We start from the raw sequence: 25519 nt of genomic DNA on the forward strand, positions 1-25519 counted from the left end.
GGTCTCCTGAAGGTGTTTCCCATCAGCCATGACCAAAAGGAAGCCAGAGGGTAAGGGAACCCCTTCATGCTGTTCACAGATGTCAGCCCACAAGGAACAAGGCAGAAAAAGAGGGACAAATGATAGATGTCCAGCACACCAGCCAAAATAGCAATACACACATACTGCCTATCCCCTTCTCTGCTTAATTTTTCCCCTTAACTTAGTACCATCTAACCTATGATATATTTTGCTTATTTATTTTATTTGTTGTCCATCTCCCTCTACAGGAGCATAAACTCCACAAGGTTAGGGATTTTTGCCTTCTTCATTCACTACTGTATGCTGGCAGCACCTAAACTAATGCTAGGCATATAGTCGGTGTTCAATGAACAGTTTTTGATTGGATAAGGTGGCTGCCTAGCTGTGGCAGACAGAGTAATGCCCCCAAATATGTCCACATCCTAAACCTAGGAATCTGTAGATATGTTAGGTTATGTGGCAAAGGGGAAGTAAGGTTGCAAATGGAATTAAGGTTAATCAGTTGACCTTGAAACAGTCAGATTACCCTGGATAAGCTGGGTGAGCCCCATGTAATCGTGAGTCCAGAAGAGTCAGAGTCAGAGATATTTAAAGATGCTACACTGCTGGCTTTGAAGATGGAGGAAGAGGCCACAAGCCAAAGAATGTGGGCAGCCTCTAGAAGCTGGAAAAGTCAAGGAAACAGATTCTCCCCTAGAGTCACCAGAAAAGAACGTGGGTTCTGCTGACACCTTGAATTTAGCCTGGTAAACCCATTTCAGACTTCTGATCTCTAGAATTGCATGATGATAAATCTGTGTTGTTTTAAGCCACTCCGTTTGTGGTAATATGTCACAGCAGCAATACGAAACGAATACACTAGCTGTTGTTTTTAAGGGCTGGAGCATGGGTTCTGGAGCCGGTTATCTGGAGAATCTTGCACCTTTCCTTTTCTCTGTAGATAAGACTATTGATTCCTCCTTCATCCCAGCTGTGGTTTAAGGATTTGGTGAGCTCATGCATGACATGCACATGGCTTAGAGCCTGGCCTCCAGTAGCCCTTCTACTTGACCACAGGCCCTACAAGTGCCTGGTAGACTGTGGACAGTACACATGTATGGAAGGGTGAATACATTTCATCAAATGATGTTCCATAATAGACTTCATCTTTCCTCTGCTTTTAGAACACTGGGTTTTCTCCCTATTTTCATTTTTACCCTTGTTAATAAAACTGAGAATCTTGGGACTTCCCTGGTGGTCCAGTGGGTAAGACTCTGCACTCCCAGTGCAGGGGACCCAGGTTCAATCCCTGGTTGGGGACCTAGATCCTGCATTCCACAACTAAGAAGTCCGCATGCTGCAACTAGAAGATCCCATGTGCCGCAACTAAGACCTGGTGCAGCCAAAATAAATTAATTAATTAAATATTTTTAAAAATTGAGAATCTTTGTGCACAGTTTTTTTGTTTTTGTTTTCTTGAAATTAGTCTTCTACTTCTTCAAAACAAGGGTCCCTGTTGGCTGCAAGGCTGGTGCTCACCACACACAAGCAGATGGCTGCCTTCAGCGCAGGGTAGCTCAGCTCACCCGGCAGCTAAGCACCTCCCAGGACAGTGAGGCCCACGTGGTCAGCCCAGCTGGAGATGGAAGGTGGGAGGAGAGAGAAGGCAGACTAGAGGCTGTGTCTGAAGTCACTCTGATGAATTCCATTCCTGGGCTGGGCTTCCACTGGGCCCCTCCACCAGGGCATAGGAAAGTAGGGGAGGCAAGGGGATGGAGAACCAAGAGAATGATGGTGCTGCAGTCATCTGAGCCAAGGAAGCCTCTCTGTGAGGCAAGAGAAGTGTCAGGGGCCAGTTCAGCAGCTCCGGGCGGTGCCGGCCAGGGTGAGCGCATCCAAACTGCCCTCCCTTCTGGTACTCTTCCATGATCGGCGCTCCTGAGGCTGGGCAGGGAGGTGGGGGCTTCCCCAGATGTCTGGGACAGTGAGAGAGGCTGAGCTCTGAGCGAGCAGGGGACAGAGGAAGCAGGGAAGCAAGCTCCAGCCCTCTGCAGTGCCAGACCACTTTCCATTTGTCTATCTCTGTGCTGCTACAGCTGGTGCCCCTATAACCCACAGAACCTAAGTTTGTAACTCGGGAGGAAAGGGTTGTGAAGTGAAGCCAGCAGGAGAACAAAGGAGGCTTTGCTTGAGAGGGAGGCACCTTCAAGTGAGGCCCCCAGGGAAGTGACTCACAGGACCCCGGGGATGGGCCCACCCATGAGGGCTCTGTGGGACTGAGAATGCAGCCCAGCTGCCTACGGGGTGGGGAAAGGGTTGTCAGTCTCCTGCTTTAGTTGGGTAGACCTCACCCAGTGCGCCCCCTACTGCCCTCCCTCAGGATCTGGTGTGCATCCAGACTGGGGGTTTGGGGGCGGCCCTGTGCTCACTGGGCACTGCCAGGCCGGGCTGTTGCCACTGCTTCGGCTTCTGCCGCCTTGGCTGCAGGCACGGTCCCCTTCACTCCCATTGGCCCAGCAGGGACCTGGGCTCCCCAGCTCTCAGCAGAGCCATACTGCTGCCCTGCCGGAGCGAGGCCATCAGTGCCACCAAAGGTGGCACTGTTATTAGCGTTTGGCTCCGTCCCAGGATCCCTGGATGCCTGTGATGAGAACTTGGAGAGCCCTGGCAGCGCCCCTCGGGCAGTTGCATAACCTCCCCCAGTTATGCTCCTTATACTGTGTGGCAACCGGGCGAGAATTCCAGGACCTTGTACATACTCGTACAAATCTGCCTTCACGCTGTTTGGCTGCAGGGAGAGGCGTGTCTCTGTGGGCCCCGGGAAATGGGGGTGTGTTCGCGTCCAAGAGGGCGTGGCCCGCGTCCGGAGTGGGAGCAGCCGCCTCGCCCAGTTGGTGCAGGCTGTTTGCCCCAAACCGCAGCTTCCGCGGGAGCCCTGGACCGGGTCCAGGACGCAGAGGAGGAAGCTCTGGTGACAGTCCAGACATGGGCTTTGAACAGCAGCCTTGGCCCGCACCCCTCGCCCCCCACCACTACCCCGAGCAGCTCAAGCCCGTGGCAGGTGGCGCACCTCCCGCGCCGTCCAGCCAGGGATGTAGGGACCCCTGTTTTCCTAGGGGCAGGGCCGGCATCCTCCCAGGGGCTTGGCTTGGGCGTCCCAGCGCTTCCCTGGCTCCGACCCTACTCTTTTAAGGCTGTATCGCAGTTTGTGATGTCTGTGTGAGGAGGTCCTGGGAGTCAAGGCCTGGATGACCCAGCTGTTGTCATCGTAGAGCCATGACTCAGTCTTGTAAGAGTGCTGTCCAGCTCGGCAGCGAGGCCCAGAGATGGCTGTCAGGATTGGCTGTTCTGTGTAATGGAAACAAAGAGGAGAATCCAAATGCAACTGACCTCCAGCCATCTCCTTTGTATTCCCCCTTGGGAGTGTGCCTGCCTCTGTCCCTGCATCTCTCATTAGAATTTCAGAGAAGCCTTGTTCACTATGGAGGTGCCAGTCATTGAGGCCGGAGAGGTTGCTGGCTCTACTTGCGAGTCAAGGGATTTGCGGGTCATCTATATTCGATGTTACGACAAACTTGAAAACTGTACTATGGAAAGTTCTTTTCCAGATAACTTTACAGGACCTCAAGTAAACAATTCTTGTGGATAAACAGACGGTCTTCTCTTAGCCCTGTGGGCTGCCTTGTCCTCCAGGTGCCTGCAGTGGCTGGTACATGCTGGCTGTTAAACAATCAATGGCACAGGTGGCCAGGAAGATAAAGATCTTTGCAGTAAGCAGGACCCTCTTGCTGACCGAGGTCCAAAGCCTCTGCAGCCACGTTAGCCCCCTGTTCAAGTCAAAGTTACATGACCCCAAAATAGCACAAATACTGTCCAAGACATCCTTCCACTGGGGGTAAGAGGGTGAGATTGGAAACACAGGGGGCCTCCTCCCTGTGAATAAACAACTACCTACAGGCAGCAACGCCTGGATACATATCCCAGGATTGGCCCCCACTCTGCCTGAGGCTCTGAGGTTTGAAGAGCTCCCCTCGGGTCAAGCAGGTGTCTTGTTTTTCCAGCTCTGGGGCTTGGGAGAAGAGAGCTGCCATCTGGTGTTCCCAAACAAGATCAACCAGGGGCAGGGGGTGAGGTTGGGGGGCTTCCCAGGGGCTGGGCTCTCCTTCCACTAACAGCTCTCAGAGCCATGCCCCTGGACTTACCGAGCACTTGAGGGCAGGGACTGAGGCAGGGGCTGTGAGATCCTTTTCTGACCCTCAACCCTCCCTGGGGTTGCGTTCCATTTGGGTCACTCTGATTCTTCTGAGAGAATGTCACTGCTAGTCTGGCTCCTGGCAGGAAGCTACCCTTAGCTGCCACCCATACTCTTTTCTTTCTCTTGGTCCACAAAGGGCTACCTCATGAGCCTCAATCTTCAGGTAGGGCAAGGCTTCTCTCTACATGGAGCCGCCTCCTTTGGGTGGCACGGGGGTGAGCAGAAAGACGGTCAGCCACGTCTCATCACATCTGAGCCAAGGCCAGCGTTGTGTGGCTGTCTTTGTGCTAAACACATCTGCCCACCCACCTTAAAGTCAACAGAAGTCGAGACCATCAAACTGTGACATCACAGTTCTTACAACATCCCTCATCAGCCCAGATACCAGGCTCAAGGGCAGCATCTGTGCTCTCTAGCCAAGAGCTGGCCCTCCAGCTCTGTCTAGAACTCCCCATTGGCTTGAACCAAGTGCCCTGCCTCGAAATGAAAATCCTCTGGCAGCCCCTGCATTTGAATGTTCCGTCTTGTCATCCACTTAGGAGGAACTCCAGTCTTGTGGGTGCTGCAGGGCCACTGCAGCTGTCGTCCTGTCTCTGGGGAGTCAGGAGGGTGGACAGGGCCTGATGGGATGGGGCCATCTTGGCAGGTAGCATTCTCCAGAGAACACAGGTCCGCCTCCTGGATGGGAAAAAGGGTCATCTCCAACCCCGTGCTCTAATTAGGCTCTGCTGGACTCAACCAAATTGGTCTTCCCTTGGTCAGGGGCTCAGTGGAGCCATTTCTCACATCCATGCTTCTCTGCCCCTTTGTCAAATGGTTTACACATACACGTGTACAAAATGAGTATAGCGCAAAAGGGCCCAACCCTCCACGGCAACTCCTCACCTAGATCAGGAAGGTTCAGTATCTGGGACTAGGGCTACTCAAGGTGCTTATTCAGTGGTCAAGCCAAGTCCCAAGTGTGGGGAGCAGTGGCTTAAGAGTCACTCAAGCCAGAGCGCCTTCTTGTGGCTGCCTCGGTAGATTAGAAACGAAGTGCTAGAGCTGGGTGTATAATTCATAAAATATCCTTTATTTATTCTATGGAACACAGTCAAGTGGTAGCTTTAAATTTAAAAAAAAAAAAGCTTTTTAAAAGATATTAGTGTCGTGACCTGACTTTGAGCTCCGTGTCATTAGGAAAGTGGCCAAAGCCACCTGCTGTAGCTTTGCAGAGTTCCTGCACGGGCAGAGGTCTGGTGGGGAACAGGGAAGTGTTGGCACAGCTATCTGTCCAGTTGCTTATAATCAAGAATAATTTATGAAGAGCAGAAGTGACACTTATATCGCTGGCAACTGATCAAGAGATTACTTACAATATAGTATATTCATTCCAGGAAGCATAAAAATGTTTGTACTTATTGTTTATAGGGACTATCTTAGAATTTTTGCATCGCTTTGGGAACATGGTACTTTCTCTACAAATTTAGAAATTCCCTAAATCATACTTCCTGGTTTGTCTTAATTAGTAAGGAGATAAGAGTAACATTCAGTAAGGTAGTTACTCTTTTTTTTTTTTTTTTTTTTTAGCACAATGGTTTAATCAAAATGATAGTTTGCTTGAAAATGTTAGGGAATCTCCACCGACCGGCAACCATGCTGGTTATCATACTCTAAAAACCCATAAACACACGCGGCACTGAGCTGTTTCCACAAGACTTCCTTTCTAATAAACACAACACTTTCTCCTCTCAGATGTGAACCTCAGATGCCCAAATGCCCGTGTGCCAACTGTAGGCACGTTGCTGCGCAAAGGAGAAGGTTGGCAAGTCTGTCCAGCAAATTCGATCACACAGTGGGATGGCGACTGCTTTGCGGCCTCAGACAGCACATGGCTGTGGCCCGTCCCCCAGGCAGTGAGAGGCTGGTGGCCCTTACTGGCATGGGAAAGGGTCCTGGTCAGTTAGAACATAAGGACTTTGAGGAGAAATACAAAAAGGCTCATTAAAATTGGAGGCCTGCGTAAGTACATTCAAACTCCTCGGAAAGAGACGCCTCGAGGTCCTGTGCAGAGCTAGGGTGACCTGTCCTCATGCGAAGGGCTGCGTGTCCCCTGGCTGGCCTGAGCCACGCATGGACCGCCTGCCACCTTCTCCTACTGCTCTGCGGCGCTCTAAAGAGGACGTCAACCTCAACCAAAACCCAGAGGGAGGGAAAAATCACAAACATTGAAGACTGGGTTCAAAAGCTCCTGGACACTTTGGGTCTGCCTTTCCCCAGCCTGCATCTGGTTAGGGGCTGTGAATCAGAATTCCGAATCTGGGCTGCCCAGGGGGGACAGGCACAGCAGTGAGGAAACACCCACATGCAATCAACAACAGCAAGCTCAGGACCCTTGTCCCTGCCCCTCCCCCAGTTACCGCTGCTGGCTCTTCCTCATCTGAACTGAAGGAACCCAGGCAGGAATCCCATCCCCAAACCTCCCTGCACAGCACGGAATGCTGGAATCTGGCTGCCGCTTCTGCACAGGATGGAGCCTCAGTCTTTTGCTTTATAGCATCATTTATGGCATGAACTAGGAACATAATGTGTTTACACAAACACGCGACAATTGTACATCAGCATCTTTACAATATTAAAGGAGTCATATACAAGTCTACAGGCATCGTACAAGGGGCAGTGCTGGCCAGGACGCCCCGCCCACCCAGCAGTTCTCTGCAGTTTCTCCAACCTGGGAAAGAGCCATCTCGGGAGGGGAGGGGAACTGTGTGTGACAAGGCAGGCGGTATCCATCTTTGGGCCTGTCATCTGAGAGGCAGCAGGTCTGTGAGGACCCCTCAGAGGCAGTCCTCGTTGGAATCCGGGGCCAAGAACCCAAGGTATGACTCTGTCCGGGTCTTACTGGCAAGCTAGTGTAACAGTCTAATTAAAATTCAGTGTGCATATGAGTGTGGGAAAATCAGAGTGGGGGACGGCTTCCTGAGCTGGGGACCCAGAGGACGCTGCTGACAGATGGGCCCCTTCACCGTGGGGCCCATTCCTGAGGTAAGGATGTGGTGTGGCCCCGTGGCTGGTCCTGATGGGGAGATGACTTCTCTGGGAGCCCAGGTGTGCGCACGCACAGACAGGAATCGAAGGCCCTGGGCATTAGTTGGTCAGGTGGCTCTCAAGTGTGGCCTGTGCCCCAGGTGGCTCCAAAGCTATCCATCCCCCACGCCTGTACCACCCTCCTCCCAGCAGCCCCACCCCGTGGGAGCCCAGTTTCAGCCCATGGCACTGCCATCCCTGCATCTGCTCCTAGAGCAGGAACCAGAAGTTTCCAAGCCCTGCTCTGCGGGCACCTGGGCCCGAGTGTCCGGCAGCTCCTCCACCCCCCATGCGGACATGCTGCACGTCCGAATGAGCTGAGCGACAGGTAAAGAAGCTTTGGTCCTTGTCGGCCTCTCTGGTGCACTTACAGTTACTTCCGTCTTAAATACTGTAGAAAAATAAGCCATCTCTGACGCAAGGAGACCCACTGGAGTCTGCCGTGTGGTGAAGGATGGACAGCTCCTCGGCGTGCACCGGGGAGGCCTCTGCTGACCCTGCCTTGGCACATGTGGAGCCTCGAGGACCGGACTGGGAACTGAGGGGCCCAGACAACTGGTGGCCGAGTTCTCCCACCTCGGCATCTTTGGGTCACGTCAACAGTCCTTCAGTGGACATGCCTCCAGCGTCCCACATTCTGTTGCCATGACACACGGGGCCTTGGGGCTCTCTGGGCAGGCTCTGGACCCTCCAGCCCCACCCTCAGTCTCATGGCCACCGCTAAGCAGGCATAGGCAGAACTCCCCAGCACTGTTTCCTGGGCCCTGGGGCGTCCCCAGGGCCCAAAGGCCTCAGGTGGGCACTGAGGCAGGGCCTAGTCCAGGGGCTCCTGCTTTATTCGGACAGCAGTGGGCGTGGGCTGCGGTCGCCGCTCCTCCCGGCAAAGCACATATTCACTGAACTGGGACGAGTCCACGCCACCCCCGCAGGACGCAGCCATGCTGAAACCCCTCTGGAACAGCCTCTCCAGGACCTGCCGGGGAAGAAACAGGGGTCAGTCCCGCCCAGCTGTAAGAGTCTGCCTGCCCTGCCTGGTGGGCAAATGGGCACTAGCCCAGGGCAAGCTACCTTCTCCTGTGAAGACATGTCTCGCTTGCTGACAGAAGTCCCTGCAGAACATCCAGCGGGGCAGCCACAGAAGGGACAGGGGCGGCCAGGCCCCAGGGCCCCTCAAACAGCCAAACCTGGATGGGCGACCACCCTGCTGCCCTCAGGGGTCCACAACCTTGATTGGGCCCCTCTCTCTCCAGACACATGGTCCCAGGTTCCCCCCCCCCTCACTGAGGCCCCAGTAATAGAGACCCTGCTTCCCTGAGCTGCGAGTCCCAGATGGTTTGACGCCCGGGGGCCCATCAGCTCAAGGGAGCTTGGGGTGGAGAGGAGGCGTCCTCCTGATGTTTGCGTCTCTGCAGGTCTCCGTGTCCACGTGGGCGGGCTTGCGCCTCTGTGGGGGCAGGGCCTGGTCACTGTGTCTGACACCCGGGTCCTGCACCTAGCAAGTTCTGACGGACAGCTAGTGGAATTTTCCCCACAAAGTCCACTCTGCCCCAAGCCTGAAATAGGAGTCTGCTCTTGGGTCTGGAAGAGCTGATGGAAAATAGGCCTCCACTCCATGTGGGGCTTCCCAGCTCTTAGATCTATCTGGGGAAAGCCAGTCCAAACACGCACTGGGCGGTTGTTTGGGTGCTGGTGGCCCCGGGCAGCATGATGAGTAGGGGGGCTCCAGGCCACCCCACTCTCAGCCTCTGACCTGCTGCTCCCACTGCCTGGGTTTAATTTGAATCCAAAGTCAGACTCTGGGTGTCAAATGAAGCACACTTTGTTGAAAATACTCTAGGCCATTTTTATAGAACATCCTTTCGGGAAAGAAAAAAAAAAAGCATAGATCAATTTTTTTAAGTCCATCCCCCAGGCGCCATCATTTAATTATGAGCGGGACATAAATTATGCATCGACACATTGTTGCCTTTTCTGTAAGATGGCACGGAGGGCCTCGCCATTGCCGGCACCGAGCCTCCCTCCATCTCCCTCTGCCGCCGGAGGGCGTCGGCGAGGCACGGGGGAGGCGGCGGCCGGCCGGCCCTCACCTGCACCGAGTTGAGCCGGCAGTAGCCGTTGAGCGGGAAGCGGATGACGTGCGTGGGGTCCTGGTTCCAGCCGGCGTTGACCGAGTTGCACATGACGTCCCCGGTCTCGGGGAAGACCTCCTCGATGAGCGCCTTCTCGCCGCTGAGCGCGATCCGCTCACCCAGGTCCGGCGTGACCCGCACCACCAGGCAGTCGCAGGCCCGGCTGCGGCGCCGCTGCGCCTGCTCCTGCTGCCAGCGCTCCAGCTCGCGCACCATGGGCTGCAGCTGGTAGTAGCGCGCCTCCTCGTACAGCAGGCTGAAGTCCTGTGGGCACGCGCACACGGCTGGGGGTGGTGGGGATCTGCCGGGCCGGCTCCAGGAGGCCCCCCTCTCACACCCCGCATCCCCAGGGCACAGTGTGGTCTGGGATGGTTTGTCCCCATTGTAGGGATGGGGAAAACGAGTCTCGGCTGAATGTGTGCCCCCCCAAAAAAGGTGTTGCCTCCATCCAGGCAGCGGCTGGTGTGTACCTGTCCCAAGACCCCATGAGCTCTTCCGTCTGGCCCCAAGCACTGGGGGTGGCTTCATCCCCCTGAAGCAGAGAGAAGCCTCTGGATAGACCCGGAGGCTAGGTTAGAGGAGCCAGAGGCGGTGCGGATGCCTGGAAACCTACTGATTTGTCAGCAAGGCACGGGGCAGCCCCGTCCTCACCTGCCTTGGAGGAGCTCACTGCGGGGCAGGGAGGCGAAACAGACCTGTCTGGGTTGGATTTTCGGCATCATTATCTACCAGACCTTCTCTGAGCCTCAGTTTCCTCATCTATAAAATGGATATAAACACCCAGCTCAAAGACGGGGTGAAGCTTAAAGGACAAGATCGGCCCCTGCCCTTGCAGGCAGTGTGAGGAGGTGTCTGGGGGACACCCACCTCTCACCAGCAGCCCACTCCCGGGCTGGCGGGCTCGCCCCAACCACCCCTCAGGCCCTGATGATCAGACCACTGTCCCGGTCAAACACATGTCCACCCACACCCACCCCAGCCCTGAGTAGCTGAGGACCCATGACCACACCACTCAGCTCAAGTCCGGCTGGTGAGCCTGAGGACCCCTGGGGGGAGTCAAGGAAGCCCAACCCCCAAAGCCGGGCCCACCCCACTGTCCCTAAGTCCGTTCCTCCTGCTGACTGACCCCAGCTTTCGGAGTCACCCCAGGGGAAGCCTCCCCAGGCCTGTTATCAGTCAAGAACCCATCCTGTGGACCTAGAGACTGTCTTACAGAGTGAAGTAAGTCAGAGAGAGAAAAACAAATATCGTATATTAACACATGTATGTGGAACCTAGAAAAATGGTACAGATGAACCGGTCTGCAGGGCAGAAATAGAGACCCCAGATGTAGAGAACAAACGTATGGACACCGAGGGGGGAAAGTGGCGGGGGGGGGGGGTAGGATGGTGGTGGGATGAATTGGGAAATTGGGATTGACATGTGTACACTAATATGTATAAAATAGGTAACTAATAAGAACGGCTGTATAAAAAATAAATAAAATGCAAACATTTAAAAGAACCCATCCTGTCCCTCCACAGGGGTTCCTCAGGGCACCATGCCGGGCCTCTGCTCTCATCCATGCAAGGTTTGAAATGATGTCTGCAAACCAACAACCCCACTTCCTTCCTCATAGCCCAGAACATCTCCCCCGGATGCCCCACCAGCTCTTCCACACAGGAGTGCGGTGCCACTCCCCCACAGCCTGTTCTACCCTGGGCCTCCGCACAGCCACTCAGGACTCAAGCTGCAGGCCAGAGGCACCCTCGAGAGCCCCCGACCCTCACCATCCACACCCGTGGCTCCTGCATCTTTTTCCTAAGCGTGAATCTAATCTACCAACTCTGTTCCACCTTCACTGCCTCTACCCCCCTGCTCCCCTGCGTATCCTTTTCCACACAACCTATCTGACGGTCATGCCCCTACTCACAACCCTTCCACTGCATTCAGGGTAAAAAGCCAAACGCTGAGCCGGCCACCAAGGTCCTGACACCAAGCAGCAGCCTTCCTTCCTGCTCTTTCCTTCCCAGTTCATACGGTCCCAGGCTGCCACCCATCCAGCTCCCTGCCCTCCCCACCAAGGCCCTCACACCTGTCTGCCCCCGTTCCTCCGCCATCGCCCGGAGAAACAGCCCTGCCTCCAAACCCACCCGGGCCCGCTTTCCGCGTGGTTCACTCTCACAATGCTCTCTGCTTCTCTGAAGTGTTTGCCCCCGTGGAATTCAAGTGTTTTTTGGTTCATCGTCTGTCTTCCCACTAGACCGTAACCACTATGGGGACAGGACCCACGTCTGCCTTGTCTTTCACTGCATTTTCAGCCGGAGTTCGGCTGTTGGCACCCAGGAATTGAACTGAATGAGGGATGAAACAGCCCCAGGGCCACTGGGTCCTCTGGGTGCCGGCAGGAAGAAAGAAAGGAAGGACATTTGCTGGTTGGAGCTGGGGTAGCCCAGGCATGGGCTTCCTGCCTCCGGGATCCCCGTGCCGTGAGGGGCCCAGCACCGGAGGCAGGACTCTCAGAACCAGGTCGGCTGCCACAGACAGGCTCGCCCGGAGACCTGGGGGCAACCTTTTGTTTAAGGGTGTTTGGACTGGATCAGTTTTCCCCCTGCCAAGTGCCTACGGGGAACAGATCTGGGAACCACTAACTCCTGTAACTCCGGCACACGACAGTCGTTCAACAAGACAAACATGAAACCGGGGTAAGCGCCACTGCCGCTGCTTAATTGTTGTTACACCCTGATAAATAAGCTAAAAATGTGAGAAAACAAAATTAGTTTAGGAAAACCGATTTAGCCCTCGGCTTCATCGTTTAAGTTTTTATGGTTGCCGTGACAACTGTGGGTCCATTTATGAAGTCACAGCCTACCCTGTGGAATGCCACCGCACAGGCAGTGCCGTGCAGCTGCCGTTTGCGGACTTACCTTGAAGTCATCTGGGAGCAGCAGTTTCGACGTCCGCAGGAAGCTCAGGACATAGCGGAAAATCTCCCCATCCCGGTCGATGAAATAATGTTGCTTCAAACTGTCCAGGACGATGGGCTCGGTGCCATTGAAGAGGCGGCTTATTCTGGGAGAGATGGGGGCGGAGATGTGGGAGGAAAGGGCGGGTCCACCTGCCCCACCCCGACTCCTTAGAGCTCCCCCTGCTGGAGGGGCGAGGGGCCTTACATGGTGACTCTGGGCTGCGCCAGGACTGAAAAGGATGTCTGCACACGCCAGCGGCAGCCGGGACACCAGCGCGGCAACCAGCACACGCACACGCCCCGCCTACACTCACAAGCCACAGCCAGGGAGAGGCACACCCAGCTCTGTACACCCACCTGCCCGCTGACACAGGTCACAGGCCTGGAAAACTACAGCGAGACACAGACACAGCCACCCCGTCCCACGCACACAAACCCTTGCCGGACAGAACTGCCCAGAAAACCCCCACTGACCACCAGACACGCCAGCTCACGGCCGCCCGCCCAGTGAACACATGGAAACCAGCTGCCACGCTCCCGGGTCACACACATCCACCTCGCCCAACCTGCGTGAACGAGCAGTGGACAGGACACACCCGGGCGGCAGGCACGGCGTCACGTGGTCCCCTCGCTCACAACACACAAATCACAGGCAGACCCAGACACATCCCGGTGAGGGACACACCAGGCGGCACGGGTCCACCAGAGACACAGCTACGTACGCTCAACAAACTCACAGACGAACCACCCACAGCCCTGCGCTCAGGGAACCCCAGGGGAGAACAGAAGCAGGCACCGGGGACAGCACGTGTGTGTGCAGCTACAGTGCACGCACGTACACACACACGCACACACGCATACCCCAGTGTGGATGCTCCAATGCGTGCACGTGTGCTACAGCGTGTGCGCACTGGGGAGGGGACCGCGAGGGGAGGCCAGGTCCCAGCACTCCACCTTCTGAAGGGCAGTGGCTCTGACAGAAGCACAGGACCTGCAGGAGGCTCTCGGGGCGCCCTGATGCCTGGCCCTCTCCACTCCAGGGAGGAGGAACCAGGCCTCCCCACTTCCCAGGGCGGCAGGCTCTGGTTTGGCTAACTTCCCCTGCAGACCCCAGGCCCCGGTGGGGAGAGTTAGGATACCCCGAAGAGGGGTGCGGACAGCCAAGAGCTTGACTCGGGAACCGCAGGGAGGTCGGCGGCGTCTCCCCAGGGGCAGCATCTCCAGACATCCTTCGGCAGACAGGCAGGGCCACATACACGTCCCCAGCTGGACCCTGCACGGCCCGGGAGAAGGGTGGCCCCGACCTGGGCCCCAGGCCTTCCAGCCCAACCTGTACAAGCCGAGGCTTAGCACCCTCACTCTCTACCTGCACCGGCAAGACCTCCCAGGAAGGCTCCCCTCTCCCTCAGCAGCCCCCTCCGCAGGCCCTGCCCCACTCCTGCCACTGTGTGCCAGGGCAATGAGCTGGGGGGGTCATGGCACCCAAAGCTCTCTCGGGGCCTCCCATCGACACCAGCCACTCTGGTGGCCTGGTACACTTCAGGCATTGGCCAGGAGGGTCTGCCCAGGGGTAGAGTGACTAGCCTGTTCTCACTCTGGGGACATGGCCCAGCAGGGCCATATAAAGGGCAAGGCTGCCTCGTAGAAGGACATGAGCAGGCCAGAGCCCATGGGGAGGTGTGGAGAGGCCGGAGCCTGTGGAACCAGTGCTGCGGTCACCCAGACACAACTCACCTCAGAGCTCCAAAGGCCAAGGAGCCCTATCAACCCCCAGGCCTGATGACAATGATACTGGAGAACACAGCCCCGCTGCAAAGCTCTGTGGGCTCCAAGGCCTATTCCAGGCCTCAAACTCCCCAGGACCTAACCTCAGCAGAGCTTGGGCATCCAGATATCAGAATAAGGGCCACCCAGCAGCCCTGGAGACGGGCAGGACTGAGCGAGGCGCCAGGTGCCACGGGCAATCATCCGCAGACTGCTGAGGGACCCCACGTGGCACCAGCAGGAAGAAGTGAGAGCCATTTCCATAGGTGAGCCAGCAAGTGTGAAGCCTCAGCCTCCCTGCAGAATTTTCTCCACCCTCCCTGGCTGAGCTCAAGCTCTGTGTGCAGCAAGCAATGTTCCACGGCTGTTTGTGTTGCAAACCCTCCGGACATCAGGCTGTGAAGCTCCAGACCTGTTGGTCTAGAGGACTCCCAATCCACCACATTCCAGGGCTTCCTGGGTTCTAGGTTGTCTTCTGGGTCCAAGGCTAGAAGGCTCTCAATCTGCCTTATTTCAGGACTGGCTGGTTCTAGGTCTTTCCAGGTTCGGTGTCTCTTCACAGACTAAGGCCTTTCATGCCCTCAGGGTCTGAAGCTATCAAGGACGGGAGCAGCTTGAGGGAAGGTTAGTCACTTCAAAGGGAGCTTCCGACACGTGTGTGTGTGTGTGTGTGTGTGTCGGAAGGTGGGGTGGGGGGGGTCCTTAAGAGTCCATTGCCACCGCAGGCCACTCTCTGAGGGAGGCTGCAGGTTCGGGGTACCAACTTCAGAAGTCTTCCACAGAATAAGCTGGCCAGTTCTGACCCCAGCTGATAGGGGTTGTTTTCTTTTTCTTCTCTTTCTTCCCTTTTTTTTTTTTTTTTTTAAGCCTCGGCTCCAATTTCCTGCATGTTTCAGTGGCAGGTTTTATTAGTTCTAAAGTTCCTGGACATCTTAATTTGTTGCTTCCCACAGCGAGGATGAACGCAAGCGTGGGGCTACCATGGCAGGAGCTAAACGATGTTCCAGCAAGTGCGCTGGCAGACACAGGAGTCCATTCCCAGCCCCGGGCAGCTGGGCGGGGCCGGCTCTGGGCGAGGACCCGTTGGCGCTCCCTGCCTTGCCAAGAACCAGAAGCCCAGGCACAGCTCTGTGGGCACCGGGACCTGAGGGGCTGGGGGGGGGCTCCCGGCATTGCCCAGGGTGGGACTTTGCTGACATCCAGAACCCCCTCCACCCGCGGTGACCTTAACACAATTCTCCATCTCCAGGTGACTTATACATCGGTGACCCTGGATGAGGGATTGATCTTTGTTTCCAGAATTAGTGAAAAACAGTTTTTTAATTTTAATAATTTACTCAAAGAAGGATGAGAGAGATCTGGGGGGCTCTGGCCAGCAGAGCTGCCCAACCCACTTCGCAGGCCTGGCCTGACCCACTGTCCTGACTGTCCTACAGGTCACATCGCCCTCCCCTGGCCTCTAGGCCAAAGCATCAGGCCTGAGGAGCAGCTCTCCTGGGAGCCGGAAGCCAGCCTAGGAAAGAACGCAGACCGCCACCCCCTCTGGGCACACCCTGCTGGCCCGAGGGTCCCACAGGTCACGGGCCAGCAAGATGGCCCACCCCATGTCAGAGCAGGACAATGGCTGAGGATGGGCTGTGGGTCTGGGAGGGGAGGACCACCCCCTGCCCGCCCCGTTCCAGGCAGCAGCCTGGAGACAGAATGAGGAGGCCGTTCCCCGCAGGCCTGGGCCATGATTACTCCAGAAAGGCAAGTGTCTGATTTCAGGGAACACTCTTCAGAGACGTTGTGGGCAAGGGTTTTATGAATTTCACTCGCAAACGTCATCAACCGATTAAGGGATGATCTATCTCAAACAAGGCGCGAATGCCACGGAAGGCTAAATTGAAATTAAATAAGTAGAATCCATCTCCCATCCTCGACAGGGCTCTGCCAGAGAGTGCCAGGCCGACACGGCTGACGTGGCCTCCTGGATGCTGCCCCCTCCGAGACCCCCAGGTCACAAGTGCCCCAGGCCTAGCCTCCGTCTGCTGAGGGAGTGAAGCTCCCACCGTCACCTGCACCCGATTCCCCAAATTCTGAACCACACACTGCATCCACCTCTAGCACTCCGCCCTGGAGGGCGCCACCCTGGCCTCCAACGAGCTCCCAAAGCCGCCACTTCCACACGCTATGAATCCTCCGCGCTCTGAGCAGCCACACCGGCGACGAGGCAGCCTGATCAGAAAGCTTCCCGGAGCCGATCCCCCTCGGTGTCTGGGGGATTAATTAACTCCGCTTTTTATTTTAAATGTCTAAAACAGAGGTGATGCCCTGCGGCCGTGGCCCTCCCGCCGCCAGCCCTCAGTGTACCAGGAGCAAGCAGTCCCAGGTTCAGCAAATAGCATACGGCATCATGTCCAGGAGATGCTCAGAGACCCGTCCCACCTCTGGCCAGCCCTGCTGTTATAGGCGGAAACCAGGTCTGCCCCCAGGAGAGAAATGCCTGAGAGGCAAGAGCAGGAGAGTCAGCAGTGTCCGGCGCCTCCCACAGATGAGTCCAGGAGTCAGGAGCACCGGGGAGCTGGGCAGAGTGTAAAGTTCCCTGTAGGGAGGGTCCTGGTCAGAGACGCTTTGCCCGCTGATGGCGGTATGTGGTTCATGCTCACCCACAGCTGTGGATATTCCCGGACATCATGGAATTCCTAGCCAGTCGCTGCAACCCCCCCAAATCCAAGGGAGCCTGCTTAGGGTCCAGCAGTGGCCACCCAAACAGGCAAAGATGACAAATTGCAGCTGCCCCTCACCCTTCCCCTTACGCTCTATCCCAAGGGTTAGACTCGGAAATAGGATGAACTATTTCTCCCCAGCATGACGCCAAGAAGTACGCAGCATTGCTCACGAATGGTCCCCTGCAGAGGCCAGGCTTGAGTCTCACTCAAGAGTAACCTGAAGGAACATGAGATTCCCCAGCCAGCTGCTGGCCAGCTGCAGGTGGGGCTGGCTCTGAAAAGTGGCCTCTGCCAGTGAGTCAGGAACTCCCCCTAACACTACCAATGCCACCAGCTCAGGGTCACAAGTCCCTGTGCAAAGCAGCCATTGACAGGGGCACTCAGCTTCCTGAACCCTAGTTCCCCAGGTCTAGGAGCAGGGGGGCCTTGGAGAGCCCTGCGTGTTGGCTGGTAGCAGGCTACAGATGCTGCCTGTCACCACTGCACGCCCCGGTGCCATGAGGGGCTCGGCTCTTACCTGGAGTCAGGGTACTTGGTGAGCGTGGCCAGGCTGCTGGTGTACATGTGGCCGCCCACGTCGATGTGCACAGGCGCGTTGGACTTAGTGAGCTGGGCTGGCAGTGGGATCCCCTGGGCGGCCAGGGGAGACACAGGCGACCGGGTGAGAGACAACCGAGACATGCTTCCTCCCTCCTGGAGATGGAAACAAGGCACAAAACAAGGGTTTCTCCACGACGGAGCTATGCACTCCTTTTATTGCCAATGTGATCACAGATCTAATCAGATCACTTCTGCCTTTGCCTGATCACATATTCAGCTGACAAATTGTGGCCACCACTGTAATTAAGTGTATTGCATCATTTTCTTCAAAGTACCAGAGGGAAAAAAGAAAGATGCTTATTAGCAATAAGAAATCAAGAAAAAAAAATTTTTTTCAAGGTGTCAGCCTCCAGGGGCATAAAACAAACTGCAAAATTCTAATTAAAGGTCGTGGGCTTATGTGTTAGATGTGAAATATCCCCTGACAAACGAATCACCAATTTGTGAATTGGGATTCAGGGGTTTTTGCAAGTTTGTCTCAGTAACGAGACACCTCTAAATTAGGGACTTCCTCAGCACCTAAGGCATTGAGTTTTATACATGTAGTAATTTTCACATCAAATTAAGAGCATTTTTGTTTCAAAAAAAAATACATATTCGTACGGCCAGTCAACAGCCATCTCTTGAATGCCACAGCTGTGGCTGCCAGCTGCGAGGAAGGGCAGCCAGTGAGCCGGCGCTTGGGAAGACGGCAAAGAGGAGGACACCAGCCCTTGACCCAGCCCACCCTGCTGGCTCTCACCGCGGGGCCAGTGCTGCCGTGGGCGTGAAGCGAGGACCCGCTCGGCCGCTCCTTGCGGTGAGGCATCTAGGCTTCCATCGCTGCCCAGAGTATCTGTGGGAAGCACCAACACAACCAGACAGGACTTACTCCTTAGTGGTCCTGGGCGCCGTGTCTCCCAGTCAAAGATGCTTACAATCGTCCTTTACGAACATGCGTCCCAGGACCCCATGCCCTACCACACTGCCCGCGACTATCCTGTCCCCACACCCCAAAGCAAGCCTCCGGGCCATAGGAGATTACTTACACACACACACACACACACACACACACACACACACACACACTCACACATGTGTTTTCAGGGCAGCTCCATGTCTGCTAATTCAGCTAATGACAGTGCTGAAACATATGCTCACCATTATTGCCCCCAAAATGTTTCAGAACAAATCTGATTTTCTTGGTATTTTGGTTTTGAGACACGTTACCAAGCATGTCTCCTCTTACTTCAGAGAGAACCCTGGGAACCACAGCTCAGAGAGGATCCCCCCCACCCTCCATGGGCTGCGGAGCCCCAGGACCTCTTTGAACACCATCCCTGCAGTGTTAAGATGCAGTTTGCAACTGGCTGGACACAGAGAAGCCAGGGAAGAGCGAAAGTCACTTAGGAAGCCACCGCTCCCCCTGTGGCTCCTGAGAGAAGAAAACTTCTCTTTGTTTGCCCAGCCTGTACCTCTGCAGTTTCTCCCCAGACCCCGGGAATGGTCTTGTCTGTGCCTAACATATTCCAGGTCCCTTTGGGATCACAGCCCCAAGGCATTGGAGAAAGCTGGCCAGAAGGAGACAGCAGCTCACCTAATGAACACTCTCTCCTGCCTCTCCTCTCAGCCGCAACCACCTGAAATAAGCCTGTCCCACAGTCTCTAGAAGCTGTCTGAGAACACTTGCAGGTCCTATGCAGGAGAGCTGGAGGAGAGCAGGTTTAAGCAGACCCCTTCCACTGACCCGGGGCTGGGGGAGACGTGCACAGTGACTATCAAACCCCCCCCCCCGCCCCCACTGGCTTCCATATACCTAAACCTGGACTTATCCGTTGCAGGTTTAACCCGAACCTCTCTCAAGGATTGACTTTTGCCTTGAAATTCAACATCCAGTTTTAATACATGAACCAAGGTCCAATGAGAATCAAATCCTGCAAATTTAAGCCGGGCCACTCTCCCAGGATTTGTCCTGCCCTCGGTGTCCTGGCAAGTCCTCTGACAGGAAACCGGTGGGGGGTGGCTATTAGCAGACAGTCATGTTTAACTTCTAGCTGTCCAGGGTCTGCTGCTTTGGGCATTCCTGAGTTCCCGCAAGCTTCAAAAAGAAAACCAGGTCATTTATCTCAAGGAAGTTCTGAGAAACCAAAACATATCTCAGGAATGGGCTATCCTGCCCTGGGAGGCTCTGCGAGGGAGGAGTCAGAAGGAAAGCCACACTGAGGATAAACTGTGCTGGAAGGAATTCCGATGGAACGTCTATCAAAGCAGACTGCACAATGCCGGCCCTACTGCCAGGACACTACTCAGAAGTGACATTTAACACCAAGTACCCATCACAAAAGCTGCTCCATCCTGTTCTCACCCAGACTTTTCCATCGCAAGCACCACCTGATGTTCATGGCACACCAGAAACTCACCATTGGAAGCCCCAGGCTGTACGCCTTGCCGCCAGCCTCCACTGCTCCCTCCGACAAACGCATCTGTGCTGGACAACGACCCTTTCCCCGAGACCACTGCCAAGGTCAGAAGCATAAAGTGGGTGCAGGAAGAGACAAGTTCATTCCGCCAGCACCGGCATCAAACCCACGACCAGCCCCAGCTCGCCACGCCCCTCCCGAGGCTCAGCCAAACCGCCTGTTGCAGGGGCCTCGGCGGTAGGGCGCTGCACGGCCCGCGGGTCTCCAAACTGGCTGGGTACTGACCCGCTTCTCCAAGCTGCGGCGGGAGCCCGGGGTCCCGCGCCCGCCCGCCACCGAGCCCCGCCCGCCCGAGCAGAGGGAAGCGAGCAGAATGCCCCGCTCATTTACACACAAAATGATTTTGTGTCCCATTGTGCTCGCAGTTGTTCAGCTCTCCGGGGGTGATTAAACTGGCTGAGCTGCGGCAGCTTGAGACGATTTCACTAAATCGCTTCTTCATGAAGTCGCTTCTTTGCTAAGCTGTTATTTTAACCATAAAAGGTAAACAGAAGGCGGCTCGAGAACTCCCTTCAGGTCTGCGCCCAGGGCGCCAGCCCCGGGCAAGAGGGCCAGGGGCCTGCAGAATTGTCCAGGGGGCGGGCCGGAAGGGAGGCAGGCGGGCCACCTGGCGCGCGCCAGCCCGGCCGCGGAGCCCGCCGGCCGGTGTGAACTTCGTTCGGGGCGGCCGGAGCCGGCTGGGTGCAGGCCGGCGGCGCCGCGGGCGGCGGTGGCCGCGGCACCCAAAGCGCCTGGCAGGACCGCGAGGGTGTGCGGCACGGGCGGGGCGGAAGACAAAGTTAAATCAAGAGGCAGATACTTAGAGACCACAGATGGGAAGCTCGCCTAATTAAGGACGTAAAAGCGCTTTTGTTCTCAAAGTTTATTGTTGCCGGGATTTAAAAAAAAATTAATTGAAACTAATGCTGTTATTCACTCGTGCACTTAAATTCCTTCATGCACATTTGAGACGCAGAGTGAAAACTTGAAGCTGATCTTTCTGCAGCCGGAGGTGGGGGGCGCGGGAGGACTGAAACGCGCTCCAGCCACGGGGGAGGGGGGCTGTTTGAGAGTGTGCCGGTGCGCGCGTCCAGGTCAGGGGGTACCGGCGGGAATCGGGGATCCGGAGGCGGCGATCGCATCTCCGCGCGGCCCGCCTGGGGCTCCAGATCCCGCGCGCTTGGGACGACCACCAGACCGCCAGCCCCTCCCGCTCCGTTTCGGACTCGCGGGTGGGCGTCAGAGGACACACATCTGTCCCGTTGGAGACTTTTTCTCTCTCTGATTTGGACACCAAGCCGGGCCCAGTCAGCCGAAGCCCCGGCTGCGTGAGCTGGGTTCTGACCCCGGAAACACGCCGGCCCTGCAGGGCGCTCGGCCCGGCACTGAGGCCCGAGTGCCGGGACGTGAACACCCCCTCACCCCCACCTCCCCGTGCGGTAGGAAGCTCGGTGCCCGCCCGCGTGGGGAGGGTCCACCCGGGGCCAGGGCCGGCCCACGTGGGCAGTCCCCCCCCTCCCGCACCAGGCCTTTGTGCTGGGTGCCCCCGTGCCGCCAGCCCCCGCCGCCCTGCACCGGGACAAAGCAGCCGCCCCTCCCACGTCCGAATCACGGCCGGGAGACTTTCTGGGTATCGCAGCCACTTTAGGGACAGGGGTGCGCGTCGCTGAGCGGTGGCCGCCCGCGCGAGGCTTACCTCGGAGCCGGAGCGGCGGATCGGACTCGGGCGCAGCCCCCGCCCCGCGCAGCCGCTGGTCTCGGGCGCCGGGCGCAGCCTCGCCGCCTCTGCTTGCTGCGCGGGTCGCTCCGGTCTCGTCCTGGAGTTACTTTCTCTCTCGCCCCCAACCCTCCCCCCACCCACCCCTCCCGCCCCGGCCCCCGCTTCGCGCGGCCCCTCGCGGCGCGGCGCGCCGGGGCCTCCCCTCCCCGCCCTCCCCTCGCCTCCTCCCCTCCTCGCGGCCGCCGCCGCCGCCTCCTCTTCGCGCCGCTCTCCGGCTGCCCTCCCGCCGCTCCCACCTCCTCTCCTCCCTCCTCTCTCTCCAGCGGCCTTCCCCGATTGCTGGCGAGAAAGCCAGCCCCCCACCTTAGCCCGTAGCCCGTGTCCCGTCGCGGCCGAGCCCGGACGCAAAGGGCAGCGATCCGGCTCCAAATTACCCAGCGCTGCGAGCGCGAGCGGGAGCGCGCGGCGACTCCTGGCTCGGGGCTCGGCTGCGCCGCGGGGCAGAGGATTAGAGTCGCAATTAGCTCCGCGCGCCCGCGCCTGCCGCGCTCGGCGACAAAAACGCGCCGTTTCCCTTCCTTCAGCCGGGCGATCACCACCCGCCTCCCCCGGAGTCCGCGCCTTCCCGCCGGGGCCTCCGCCAGGACCCTCCCGGGAGTGGTGCGCCCAGGTCCCCGCGCCCTCCGCCGCCCAGCCCCCCGCCGGCCAGCCACGCGGCGCCCGGGCCTCCTCCGGGCTCGGGAGGGGGCGGGGGAGAAGCTGATTTTAATCATTGTCATTTCATCTGATGTAATATTTCCCCGGGCGCTTTCAGCTGGGCATAAATTTTCGGCTCCCAAATAAGTAACACAGGGCACGTTTCTCACATTTCTTGACTCCTCGGTTACAAAGAGGAGAGCAGCCGCCGCCGCGGCGCCCGAGGGTAGGGGCGGGACTTGGGAAGAAACTGGGCTGCGAGTCGGCCGGGGCTGCAGAGGAGCCGGGGGCCGGTGCCGCCCCTCCCCCTCCCCGGCCTTCCTCCCCGGGTCTCTGCCCCGGCTGCCCCTCTACCGGGGAGCAGCGCCGCCCGTGACGTCTGCGGACACGCGGTCGGCCACCGCGGGGGAGGGGCGCACGGGGGGTGCCCGGCCGGCCCCCCGCCGCCAGACGCGCCATTTCCTTTACGCGCGCGGCGCGATGGAGACGTCTACCGCCAAGACTCCCCGCGGCGCTGAGGCCTGCGCCCGGGGCGTCCCTCCTGGTCCTCGAGTCGGCTGCCCCTTCCTCCTCCTCTTCTACCTCCTCCTCCCCTTCCTCTTTCTCCTGTTTCCCTTGCGCCCCGCCCGTCCCCCCTCCTCCTCCTGGACCATTTCCCGGCTCCTAGGAAACGGAGCGCGGAGCCTCCGGTGCACTGCGCCCGGCCTGCACTGCGCCCCCGTCCGGCTCCGGGGACGCCCGGGCCAGAGCCAGGCTCGAGCTGGAGGACCGGTGCGCTCCGGCCGGGAACGGCGCGGGGGCCCCCACCCCGAGCTCCAGCCGGACCTGGACGCCCTCTAGCGGCTTCACTCACGGGAGGGGCGCTGGTGAAAAGAGGACAAGGTGGGGGGCCTGCCTCCCTTGACCAGGAGACCTCGCGCGTGGAAAGAGGGCCCGCACCGCCGTACTGTAACTTCTCCACGCGGGAATAAGGAGGAACTTTCCTCCTAAGGGAAGGTTTTATTTATTTATTTACTTTAGAGCTCGAACTACAGGAGAAGGGGGAAATTTTCTCATTAAAGTTACATCCCTGCAGTTAGTTCAATTACTTGATATATGCAGAAGATGTTGTTAATTTATAGATTTAAATAGCTTACAAAGATGCCGCAGGCCCCATCAGTTAATTTCCTTAATTTATGGATTCTTAGCAGCTCCTTGAAGAGAAAGGGGCCCTGGAAGTAGGTCAGGGATCTGTGCAGCGGCTCCCGCACGGCCCATGGGCTGCCCACTCAGCTCCCCACGCCCTGGCGCCCCCGGGCTTTTGGCTCCCAGCTCGAGCCTGACAGCACCACTGTCTGCTCTCCACATCTCGGCCAGGCCCAGCAGATCTGCTTTGCTCCTTGGTGACAGCCCCAGTCTCTCCAGGGCTACTCAAGGCCAAGGAGCAGCAAAGCTCCCATCTACACCCACCCCACCAGGCACAGCTGAAGGGTTGGGCCCAAATAAGAAGTGAAACAAGTATCCAAATACTTTGATCTCCTGTGTCCTCCCTTAAATGCTGGCTGGGATCACAAATGGAGAAAGGCGTGTGTGGATACCCCAAATTTCTTCAGGGAAAGAAACTTCCCCCTTCTCAAGCCTTGGAGTGCTTGGGGGTGGGGGCGGGGAAGAGGGAGGCATGAGGAAGAATGCTCCAGGCTCCCATTGAGCAGAGACCCACTGAAAACTTGCTTGTCATGGGGCCACCCCTGTGACCCCATCGCCCCTCACCCCTCTCCCCTCACCCGCTAGGTGCCTGCTAGAGCTTCTTTGTTTTGTGTTCAATATGGATGAATATATACATATAAATTAATACTTAGATGGGTATAAACTAAACTGTTTTAGGAAGCCACATGGCGATGTGATTAGTATTGGTATTCATGATTTAACATTTCTTTTCCCACTAGATGAAGTTTCTAAGATTTGCAAGGTACATGTCAAGGACGGGTGTATAAATGGATTTTTATTTATTCACAACTCCAAGACTAATTGCTTCTCTTTGCCTCAAGGCCATGAGATTGGTTTTAATATGACACTTCAAAAGTATTCATGGAACTACAGAGATACTAAGTGTCATTGTTTAAGAGACAAATCTCACTGTGGTACTGGTGACCCTGCAAAGAGGATGTTCCATTTCATTTTAAATTCCTCGATGTTTTTTTAAGAGTTTCACTTTATACCAACTATATTAAAAATGCACAATTTAATTGAAACAAGAACTGACCATTTTGAAAGACCTTTATTTCCTTAATACTGCTGGGAACTTTGTTTTCATATTCCTGACTCCTTTTATTAAAGAGCTGAACTCTATACCTGTCATTAGGAAGAGTAAGTTTGGGCCATAATTGATTCTCAAGTGTTTTCAAAGTTCCCGGCTAAATGTCAACCATCTTTTACATTGAGAGACTTGGACGTGGGCTGTGATAGGCATTTAACGATCTGTGGTATATAATGCAGTGGTGAGGTTTTGTTTTTTTTAATTGAAGATGTATAATTAGGACTGAAAACATACTGAAACATCTTGTGAGTTTCATTACTATAGTCCAAGAGATGAAATTGGATGTGAGTCTAATCAGAATGGAACTTGCTTTAGCAGTAGATTTGACTGGCACTTGATCCATTATGGTTCACATATTTTAAAAAGTGGGTTCAAACCTGAGCTTGCTTTGAGGTTGCTTTGCACGAGCTCACATGAAGCTGACGTGGGTCAGGCCCTGCATCAAGGTGTTGTGGACAAGACCTCAGTCTCCGGATGTTTCAAAGCGGCTTCCGGTGTGCCTGTATTTTGTTGTTGCTGTGTGCAGACTATATTTTAAGATCAAGACCTTAATGAGAAGATGAGGTCCCAAAGTCTGCTGAACTCAACCTTCTCAGGAAGTCTGTGACCAGACAGCAGATGTACAGACTGCGACACAGCTGCTGCCCTCCGAGAGGGGAGAGTGTGAGGGTAGGGGGATGGGGAGAGGCTGGGGTGTTAGGGCTGTCTGCTCCGCCACCCCCAGGCTCGCTGGGGTGAAAGCCAGGCCCTCCCAGGTCTGCGCCCACCTCCAGACGCAGAGATGGCCCCTGACCAGGCTAGGACAGAGCCAGCCTGGCCCAGAGATCACAGTCTGACATCCGCTTGGCCTCTGCCTCCATTCCAGGAATCCCCCAGTCTTCCCTGTAGGACCCCAGT

At 56.5% G+C, this 25519-nt stretch overlaps 1 protein-coding gene across 1 annotated transcript; it reads right to left on the reverse strand.

The window, feature by feature from the left end:
* Window positions 1-6782: 6782 nt before the first annotated feature.
* Window positions 6783-21750, reverse strand: KCTD15 (potassium channel tetramerization domain containing 15). Its single transcript, XM_065898878.1, has 7 exons — window positions 21607-21750; window positions 19872-19967; window positions 18215-18307; window positions 17390-17565; window positions 12357-12501; window positions 9409-9714; window positions 6783-8294 (listed from the first exon to the last, which is right to left on the reverse strand). Exons 3-7 carry the CDS (start codon window positions 18278-18280, stop codon window positions 8136-8138), a joined length of 852 nt encoding a protein of 283 aa, XP_065754950.1. The 5' UTR covers window positions 18281-18307; window positions 19872-19967; window positions 21607-21750; the 3' UTR covers window positions 6783-8135.
* Window positions 21751-25519: the final 3769 nt, after the last annotated feature.

Source organism: Phocoena phocoena, chromosome 20 (genome assembly GCF_963924675.1).
Source record: "Phocoena phocoena chromosome 20, mPhoPho1.1, whole genome shotgun sequence".
Lineage (NCBI taxonomy): Eukaryota > Metazoa > Chordata > Mammalia > Artiodactyla > Phocoenidae > Phocoena > Phocoena phocoena.